This window comes from Arachis ipaensis, chromosome B04, assembly GCF_000816755.2.
Source record: "Arachis ipaensis cultivar K30076 chromosome B04, Araip1.1, whole genome shotgun sequence".
NCBI lineage: Eukaryota > Viridiplantae > Streptophyta > Magnoliopsida > Fabales > Fabaceae > Arachis > Arachis ipaensis.
The window spans coordinates 113,656,156-113,667,095 of record NC_029788.2 but is presented as its reverse complement, the minus strand read 5'-3'; the positions used below and the strand labels follow the sequence as shown (position 1 = coordinate 113,667,095).

At 35.3% G+C, this 10,940-nt stretch overlaps 1 protein-coding gene and 1 long non-coding RNA gene across 3 annotated transcripts in view; one reads left to right on the top strand and one right to left on the bottom strand.

Moving 5' to 3' along the window:
- LOC107639753 (mediator of RNA polymerase II transcription subunit 33A) overlaps positions 1 to 3,624 on the bottom strand; it is an 8,272-nt gene extending 4,648 nt beyond the window's left edge. Inside the window, exons 1-7 of one of the 2 annotated variants that reach the window (XM_021121637.1) lie at positions 3,154 to 3,624; positions 1,962 to 2,309; positions 1,359 to 1,678; positions 1,137 to 1,228; positions 690 to 1,053; positions 333 to 543; positions 135 to 241 (exon numbers count right to left, since the gene is read on the bottom strand). In XM_021121637.1, coding sequence (XP_020977296.1) covers positions 135 to 241; positions 333 to 543; positions 690 to 1,053; positions 1,137 to 1,228; positions 1,359 to 1,678; positions 1,962 to 2,309; positions 3,154 to 3,563 — 1,852 coding nt within the window. In that variant the 5' untranslated portion in view covers positions 3,564 to 3,624. Of the gene's footprint in view, positions 1 to 134; positions 250 to 332; positions 544 to 689; positions 1,054 to 1,136; positions 1,229 to 1,358; positions 1,679 to 1,961; positions 2,310 to 3,153 lie in introns of both variants that reach the window. The other variant, XM_016343346.2, reaches the window with a different exon arrangement.
- On the top strand, positions 7,587 to 9,031 carry LOC110270765. Its single transcript, XR_002360401.1, has 3 exons — positions 7,587 to 7,706; positions 7,777 to 7,843; positions 8,897 to 9,031. It is a non-coding gene; the product is annotated as an uncharacterized LOC110270765 (long non-coding RNA).

Here is a 10,940-nt window from a genome sequence, read left to right as displayed (position 1 = left end):
TAGATGAAATCATAGTTTTTATATATTAATATAATATAAGAAATATACATTCAAGAAAATGCCTAAAGCACATATAATATAAGCAACCATACTATGAAAAGGACCTCCAATTTCAATATGGTAAGATTTGTCACCTGAATATACCATCCATGAATGAGGGATGCACCACAAAGAATCTTTGCAGCAGCAGGCTTTTCCACCTCTGATCCATTTATTGCAATATAGTATAACTTCTCTATCTCTGCCAGGCTAGGACAAAAGAAAAATTGTGAAGAACAATTATCAGCAGTTTAGATAACATCAAAATGAAATCATATTACATAATAGTAAACCTTGAGGCAGGGGTCTCAGTGAGCGAATTTATAAGGGAACCGTTTAATGGTGTTCCTTCCATAAATGTTAACCACGGCGATTTTTCAAGTGGAGATGAATCTGACAAAGATCTCGCTGAAGTAGAGACATAACCAGGCCAAAAGTACACTGATGTATCTATTAAATTCCTTGCTATGCAAGCTTCCACTATGAGATGCCTCAAGTTGCCACCTGAAAGCTATCAATTACTTTAGTACTATCATAGAGATATGGAGGCAAGATAATGAAGAAGTGCCAAGTATATGATATTAATGCTTTTTCACAGTAAATAATGCAGATGGAATCATGGAAGTAGAGATCAAGTTCACCAAACCAACCTGCTTTTACATTGGTATTAGCATGAATGCCAGTGGCAGATTCACTCTTTTCATTCATAGAACTATAAATGAAGCTTGCTGCTTTTCTAGCTGCCTGGTTGGATGCATCTACAACCAATGTGGGAGGGCAAAGGAGGCTGGAAAAGTGCCCAAGGATCTGAATAGATGAAATCAGTCCAAGTTTCCTAGAACCATCACTCTTCCTTTCATGACCATATCCAGTTTCCAGAGGCACTTGAACAGAAGAAAGACTATGTTCGGAGTCATCATTTAGAACATTTGCAATGGCCAAGGGGACAATAGACAAAAGCATGCTCATACGGGCCTCAAGATGGGGAATAGGGCCTTCAGGAGGATCTCGGTCCTGCAATAAACCAAGGGAGAGAAATTTAATTATTTGTTAATTCCTACCATAAAAACAAAAGATTGATGTGGATCAATCTCAACTCGCTGCACAAGACGAAGGGCTGAAAGCCAAACTGCTAGAAAAGTTTCTTGCCAGCTAGCTTGGTTAAATTTTTGTAATGTCTTGATTGATTCTGCAAGTAGGTCATGAATATTAGGAAAGGCTTGAAACCACATAAATTTCCTAAAACATATTGTTCATAAATGATAAACAATAACAGAAAGAAAAATTAAATCCAATGAAAACTCTGTCAGCAGATGTACCTGTAAGGACAATAATAGCTGACTTTGTCGGAATCTGTTTAGAATCCATAGAGTTTTCCATATAAATATCAAGAGGAACCCAGCAAGGAGACTGACAATATGAGTAGTTGAATCTCAATGATGCCATATTTTGTGATCCAACATCAACAAACTTTCCAACAATCTGATTCTTACTTGGGCCATAATCGAAATGAGAAACTGCACGGATGTTTGCAGACACTTTTTTTAGAACTTGACTTACTGATATTAGCTCAGCTGAAGTCAATTCAAGAGATTCGAGAAAATGAAACCTCTGTAGGAGGCAATTGAATTTTTCAGGCCTATCATCCATGATGAAACACAAGAGGGAAAATAAATTTGTCAATTACACAGCACAATTCCTGGAAATCAAGTGAATATATGCACATAAAACTGATGACAAATGTTGTATTTTAAAAAATTACACACTATATGTTACTCTCATATGTAGTCAAACAAGAAGTTAAACTGATCTAGAGTTGTTGTCTTACTCATATAGCAGCAATATTGTAGTGTAAAAAGAGTAAACTATTTAATTGGGCTGCTGAACAAAAGGGGAAAAATATAAATAGTGGGAGAAAATACATGTTCAAGAGAACAGACTGCAGAAGAACCACTCCTTTTTTGCTTTCAGTTAGACTTTCCAATATCTCTAAGGCCAAAATGGAATTTTTCTTCCTTATCTGTTCATGATTTTCACCTTTTTCAAAACTGTGGGTCACCTTATGATCAATTTCCATATACTGGTCACCCATAGGGACTAAACATGATCTTTCACTAGTGGATACTTGTAAACCCCAGTCGTTTAATGTGCTATCAATCAAAGCAATGATAATGCTGTAAAAGAACAGCACAAAGATATGTCCCAATTCCAGATCACGGATTTTATATGTTTCAGAAAGCTGAAGTGCAACATCAATAGAATTTATTATCCTGCAAGACAGGAAAGCTATTGTTAGAATTAACATAATTGACCAATATCTCCATCAGACCATAAATTGAGCAAAATACCAAGATTAGAAAAAAGATAATATAATCACTTTAAAAAGATAACCGTCTGTAACAAAACCTTCAATTCAATTTTTAACGTGTAAAATTTTTCAAATGTAAGAATGCTCCTATAAAAATAAAGTGCATGTTGCAAGGCAGCCCTTTAGGATCCCAAACACATTAGCAGCACCTCAATTCTTAGCCTTAAGAAGGAAGTCCAATATTATAATGATAATGATAATGGTAATAACAAAAACAACAATGGTAATAGTAACTCGTCCAACACCTAGCATTCACCAAAAGCTAAAAAAACACAGTAAAACTGAAAACAACAACAGAACAACGTATAGGAACTAGGAATATTGTCAAAGTCAAACCAATCCAATCAAGTACCACACATTACAAACACGATAACAAAAAAGCCCTTTATAGGCAAGTAAACCCACAATATGCAATTATTATCAATTTCACTAAATGCTACCGTCCAACTGCATAATTAACATGTTTAAACCCATTGTTCACTTACTAAACTCTGAATTTTCTAACAATGAGGCTAATCATGTTTTTACTCCATGCATGCATTTAAAACTAGATAGTTATCTGCATTCTCCAAACAAGGTAGTAATTAGAACCACAACATACTAGAACCTAACATGAACAATTTTAAAAAATAAATAAATAAAATAAGGGTTCAAACAAGTAGATTAAAAAAAATTACAAGGTAATACATGCATTGAAAACTAACAAAACTTTCTCACATTCAAAATTCCAAACACAAGAACATTACTTGAGCTTCGTTGAAGGTGTTTCCACAGTGGCGGGATCGAAGGTGAAGGCGTGTTGCACTAGTAGTGCAAGGAAGAGCGCGTGAGCCTGAGGGTGAGAATGTCGGTGAGGAATGACCCTAGAGGAGAGTAGAGAGAGTAGCTGGAGAGGGAATAAGAGTCGCGAAGAGAGCGCGTGGTGAAGAAACTTCCAGAGCCAAGGGTGGTTGTTATCGAAGCAGAGGTGTGAGACGAGCAGGTGAGCCAAGTCGGGACTCGGCAGGTGGAGTCGGAGGGAGTTGAGGAAGTCGACTAGTTCGATGACGCACGCGCCGGGAGGGCGGTGGTGGCGGCAGCAGTGGTTGAGGAAAGTCACAACCGTTTCCTTGGTTTCTTGGTCCATTTTCGGGTCGGTTCCCGTGACCATGGCCATTGGTGGCGCTTTGCGGTGCTATTTCAGAGACGTGGGTTTACTTTCTTAAGTGTATACGGTAAATTATTGAAATTAAAAGATTAGTTGTTGGATATATTACCTAAAAAAAAATAATAATACCTAAAAAAAAACTAGTTGTTGGCAGTTGCGGTTGATATAAACGTGGATNNNNAATCGAAAAGCCTGATTTTTATATTATAATATTTTTTATTTTTTAACAACAAATTGGATCCAAAGATTTGAGAAATTGCTATATTAATATGATACACTTTTCTACATCATACTTTACATTATATGTATGTCTCTTTCATTCTAAAATTAAAAAGCGTACGTTTTGACCTATGTTTTTATTTCATCCATTTATAAAAAATATCCAAAAGTCCAGTCAATAGTAGATTTACTTAGTAAAAATTGTTAATTCTTTATGAAAATACTAATTTATTCTCATTTTATCCCTTATTTCCCTATCTGGCCCACGCCACCCAATCTCACTGTCACCATCCAACTTCGTTGCTACCGTCCCTCACCCACCGTCAACAACATCATCAATATTGCCATTTGCATCATAGATAAACCATCACACCTCATTCTACTATTATCTCCTCTCATCCTCTCACTTATTGCCATCATCATCGTCATCATTGTCATCATCAAGATCATTGCCAACACCATCACACTCCATCCTACCATTTTTATCATACCTCGCCCCATAGATGTTGTCCTTAACCTATTGCCACCATCCTAACTTCTATCGCCAAACACGCAACCTAACTTCATAACCATCGCCACCCATTAAAAATATCATTACAAGTGATAGTTACGGATTGCAGTTAAGGTTTGTAGTGGTTGTGGATAACAATGATAATAATGATGTTGGCGTTGATGTTGGTGATGATCAATAAAGAGTGATGCCAATAGATGAGGAGAGATGACAACAACAAGTGAAGAATGGTGACAGCAGGGTGGGGTGGGTGGAGTGAGGGATGATGGTGATGATAATAAATGAATGTGAGAGTAGAGTTAGTAATTTCATAAGAGAATCTGGGGATATATTAGTAATTTTATACAAAATTAATGGTTAATTATTGACTAAACGTTTTGATTATTTTGTCAAATAAAATATATATTTTAAAGCTCATTTCATCGTTACTATTTTTTAAAAGTCATTTGTTCAAGACCAAAATAACTATTTATTTGAAAAAATATATACAACTAAAATAAAAATGTTAGAAAGAGGCGATGCATCCATTGCAATTACATTCCGTAGATAAATACATAATTTTAGAAAAATAACTAATTTGATACTCAAAAGATCAATCAGCATGTTAATAAGTTAATCACAATGTATATAGAAGACTCAAACTCTACAAAGTGCTTTATGAATGATAGAAATATAGAAGCGGTCATTTAAAAGCTTCAAACAGGAATAGAAAATGTATATAGAAAATATAGCAACACTACAAGAAAAATATAGAGTACCGTTAGAAAATATCAGCCGGTATAAACCTCGCTGGTAAACATTTACCATCGTATTTATTACGTCCGACAGTAATTACCGTCGAATTTTCTGACAGAATATAATAAAAAAAACATGGATCTTTCGTCGACGTCACTGTTGGAATAATCCGACATATTATCGGCGAATTTATCTGATACTGATACCGATAGAAATGTTATTTAAACTTTTTAAAAAAAATAATGGTATCGTTGGAATATTCCGACGGCAATTCTGACGGTAGTGTTTTTTTTTAATTTAAATTATCTTTTTCCGTCCATTTCTAGTGTACCCTAATAATTAACAATTGAAATAGTGCTTCAAACCTATTGTGAAATACGAAAAATTTAAATTACAAATATCAAATGATGGTAACTGAAATATCTGAAATAATACTAACTATATTACATTCACAGAACTATGTTTACATTAACTGAAACATATATTACAAATACGCAAAGTTTCTTAAAGAAATACATATCACAAAACTATGTTTACATTAACCCTAATCAGATTCATCATCTTCTTCCTCTGGTTCACCATTCTCGTCTTCCGATGTAGTTTTCTAATTATCATCGAACTCATCTTCCTCTTCTTCGTCGCCATTGACCCTGTCTTCTTCTTGAAAATCGTCGTCCTCTGCTGGAAGTGCGTCAGCATCTAGTCCAAGGTCAATGATGTCATCATCCATAACAGCAAACCGAAGGGAGATCAGCTCATTGGTATCAATCACCCTAAAACATAGCTGCTAAATTCTAAACCCTAAATCTTAAACAACAAATTCCAAGCCTTAACCCCCAATCCAAAATTCCTAAACCCTAACTGAAATCCTATACCATAAACCCGAAACTACAAACCTAAACAAAAAATACTAAATAAATAACCTTTAACTATAAACACTGACTCATAAATCCTAAATCATAAATCACACTTCCTAATCTATCAACAACAAACACTAATTTTATAACCCTAAACCCTAAATAATATCATACAGAGTAAAGTATTAATAAAGATATTTTGTATCACTTTTCTAATTAAAAATACTAAAACTTCAACAATCATTTTATACAATCCTTTAAATTAAAAAATTTCTACTACAAAATCCTCATATTTCAAAATGTCAAATCTAATAATTTAATGAGTCAACGACTTTCTATTATTTTATACCAGTGACGACCTAATGCCACGATTCTCATTCAGACCATTACTACATTTTTTTCTCCTTCAGCCAACCAAAAACAAGCAAATACCTCCATTACCAAAAATATGGAACCTTTTAGACTAAAAAGCCCAAATTCATAATGACTTTCATTAACACGTAATCCCTTATCTAATTTTGACATCATGTCCAACACCTGCTACAACTTCAGCGAAAGGAGCAAGACTCTGCCAGATGCTGCCTGCGCATGTGAAGACACTACTGCCACACGTCACCCATCTAGTTGGTCCACGTCATTTTATCACGTGCTGAAAACTAATCGTTTTATTATAGTAGCAATGACCTTTTTTCTATCCCACACACTATTTGTCTTGATTGTGATTTGTGACCAATATTATAAAGAAGGCCAGTGCTAATGTGCTAAAGCCAAATTTCTTCTGCAGGTGAGGAAAAGCCGTGGAATGGTGGAGTGGACGATGTGTGGCAATGCTGTGAAAGCACGCAGAGACAGTGTCTGTAATCAGAATTGATGATGCAGGGAATTTGTCGGCAATGGATTAACTAGGGGAGGATGATTACAAGTTAATAAAGATTAGTAGAGAGTTTGGCTTTTTGGCAATAATGGAGTACACATTTTTGGTAACCCTAGGTTGTTTGTGGATTATTTAGACAAAGTAAATGTTAAACTTGTTGTTTTTGTAGGTTGGACTGGATTGTTATGATTTTTTGTTGATCAACAGACTTTGGTTGGAGGCATTGAGAAAAAACAAATAATAAATATGTTTACTGTTTGAAATTAAAAAATAATGTATTTAGTGTTTAGTTTACACCTAAATAGATGTTTTAGCAACTCACCAAAAAAATAGATGTTTTAGCAGAAAAATAATGCAAAATATGTCTATTAGAATGTATAATTTTTAATAGTATAATTTTATTCTATGACATAACTAGTGCAACGGAGACTTGGCTCCAAGCTAGGGGTGTTTTCTTGACACCCCCACCCCCAGCCCACGGTTGGGTCTACTAGGGAATGCGATGATTGTGAGTGGAAGTTCTTTGTCGACACAGCTGCATACAATGCAAGTACGATCATGTCATGGTACACGGTTAGAGGTAGGGGTGTTCAAAAGTGGTCCAGACCGAACAAAACCGACCAACTGAATCAAAAAACCGAAAACCGAATAAATCAAAAACCGAAAAAATAAAAAAATTCATGTTTATCTATTTTTTCTACGATTCGGTTTGGTTTTCAGTTTTAACACTGAAAATTTAACCGAACCGAACCGGTCAAATAAAAATCCTAAAAAAACCATTAGACCACCAACCCATTGCCATTACCCCACCCCCAAATCAGATACACTCAAAGAAACTCTAACCTAGTGGCGCTAAAAGAAACCCCTCCCAGGCTCCCAGCAGCACCGAATCATGCCCCTCCCACCAGTGCCGAACCCCTTCATCCCATCGTCGCTCACCACCGTGCGCTCACTAGGTAATCATTCTCTGGCTCACTCTCTATCTTCTCTTTCTTGCTGATTACCTCACTCCCTCTCTCGTTTTAGTGTCGAAGAAGGTGCGTGTAACTATGATGATGATGATGAACAACAATGGCCAAATGAGACAGAGAAGGTATGTTTCGTTTTTCCTAAATTTGGTTCTCTGAATTGGGGAGGTTCTGCAATTATAGGATTTTTAATTTTGGGAGTTTTAGCTTCTAAATGTATCTTGTTTCTGATTGTTAGAGAAGGTATGCTTGTGATTGTTAGGGTTCTAGGTTCTAATTGTTAGAGAAAGTATATTTAACTGCATTTTATATATAATTAAATGCTGGATTTGAGATTTGTGTGCTATAAAACTGAATGCCCTGGTTTTGATGGCCAAACTTGCTTCACCTGTAATCTATGTTTGTTTATTAATTCCATGAACCATCTGTTCTTCTTCATTACTTATTAGTGTTATATATTGTCATTAACTAATACCTTATGAACCATGTGTTGTTTTCTCTGGTTGAGATGATTTACTGAAATTTTATTCTAGCATTTTAGCTCTTATGAACTATGTGCTGATTCATTACTTATTTGTTACATTTAAGATACTACTTCCTGCTATCATAATGATTTGAAACCAATGTACAAGAGTAGGACAATTGAAAGATTAATGATGAAATACTAATACTTTTACAGGAAGATCACTTTATTGGAATATTATTCAACTGTCATTATATATATATATATGGTCTTTTAATAAATAAATAATAATGGTTAGTTCATAATCCAATTTAGTCTTAAGCTAATGTGTGAGTTTTGTTACACATATTCTTATATGTGTTTATGTTTTGCTGAATTGTTAATACATTAGTCACTTTAAATAGTGGAATATGTAGTTCTTTGATCTATAACCAGGAAACATTAAGATATTTACTTCCTGCTATCATAATGATTTGAAACCAACGTACAAGAGTAGGACAATTGAAAGATTAATGATGAAATACCAATACTTTTATAGGAAGATCACTTTATTGGAATATTATTCAACTATCATTTATTGTTTTACTTGGTGCTTTGTTTCTGAAATTCTACAAAAACCTGTAAAGGGTCAGCTTTGAGTATATGACATATGAGATATTTAATATTTTTTACGATCTTATCATTTTTCACTAAATATATAGCATTGTTTTTACAGGGAAGGGGGTTAGAGATTGTAGTTCATGTGTAGGTGTCATGCTGGAACTTGCTCCTAGAATTTCTCAGTGGGCTCATGAATTAAAGAGAGGGTGTTATATTCTCTATTCAATATTGGCGAGGAGGAGGGTCTCAATGGTATTGGGAATTTATTTTTATTATGTTGACTGTTGAATTTTTAAACTTCTTTAATTGTCGTGTTTTAATTTTTTGTCATTGAATTTCATTGGATCAAGACTTTTGTTAGTTATTGCGTATTTGTGTTCTATGATTTTAATGTTATGACTTTGTGAAATGGGATGACAGATTTTTCTTTGAATTGATTAAAAAAATCGAACCAAACCGCACCGCAAACACCCCTAGTTGTAGGCAGACAGGCAGCGGCCGTTCAACAAACAAATCATCGCTCAAAGGTGGAGTACAATCGTTGATTACATTTAGACTTTTCTGTTGATGTCCATTTATTTTTGTAATGTGCATGTCTGTTTTCCTATTCTGAGTGGTCTATTGTGGTCCCTGTTGTTTCATTGCAGGGAAGGCGATTGAACGAGACATAACGGGGGTTGATTTCGTTATCACAAAGATATGAAAGTGTATTTTATTCGAGTTTGTTCCCAGTTATGTCTTGATTACCCGGTCTTTACCAGGCGTGAGTTTTACTCCCAAAATGGCAAGCAACTACGTGATTTTTAGGTTGTGCTTCAGTCTCAACAACATGGTATCAACTGGGTGGTAAATGGATGTTTCTTCGAGGACGAAGTGGAAGCAAGGCAAGATGCTACCTTTCAAATGCTGGAGAAGGTGTTGATTATGACGGGAAGGGCAATTTGCAATAGCGTGTTGATGGTTTAGAAAGATAGGTATCCACCCCACCATACCACAAAATTCGCACGCTTCAGGATGAGAACCATAGGATGCAGTCTGAGCTCGAGATGTTTCACGAGATGTTTGAAGAGTAACTGTTAGATTTAGTTTAGATTATTTTATGTTGGATTAGAGTTGGTGGTTTGGTTTATGTTGTTAACTGTGTTTACGTTATGTTAACTGAACTTGTTTGGTGCTTCATTTTCAACTAAGGTGTTTTGTATGCAATCATGCTACTTGTTAGTCACCATGAGTATGTTTGTATAACTGGTGTATGAAGTATAATTATAATTATGTAAAATTTTTGTAAATTTTAATATGACTTTCGGTTCATTTCCTTTGATCTTTAAAATTTTTTTCAAGAAATCATTCAAATATAAAGTTGACAAAACTTGATGCTGAGACATTTAGCTTTAAGTTCATTTTCCTAGGAGTTCAGTTCAGTAGCCATGTCACTCTTTCTTTGAATTTTTTAACATGTCACTCTTTCTTTGAATTTTTTAACATAGCTACGTGGGTGAAATTAGAAAAAAAATTTGACAATCCAGCCATTATATCTTTGTCAGCCACATGCCACGTGTGTTTGATTAAAAAGGGTTGGTATATAAATGACAGGCTTCCCCAGCACGCATCCTTTGTTAGATGTATATTTTTTACTCCAAACAGCAGTGTCACCTATGACAATATCATTTTATGAGGAAAAAAAGCATGGAGAGCACTACGAAAGAAGGTCTGAATGCTCCATCATATGAGTCGAAGGATCATTCGGTGCCGACGGAGGAGCCTGTCAACGGTGTCGACGACTAGATCAAGAAGGAGTTGATTACCATAATAAGGGTGTATGTTCTCTTTATACATAAACCTACCAATGTACTCTATTGCATGCTACGAATGAATATTTTTTTTGTGATTTCTGTCATGAGGATTGTCATTTTGATTTGGTTGTTCTTTGGTGTACATCATCTAGTGAGTCGCGACGAGATCGTCATGTCCATTTTGAGCGGGCAAGCGAACTAGATCCAGGCCATCATAGAGCTATCACTCATGAAAATGGTGTCGGAAAAGGTAATGCGGATGTCTCTGGATCAATTCATGCTGAAAGGGTAGGCCAACCTTCCCATGCACTCCTTGCGCATTTGGTCGATTCCCAACATGAAGACTCAACAAAGGGTTTAGGCCTC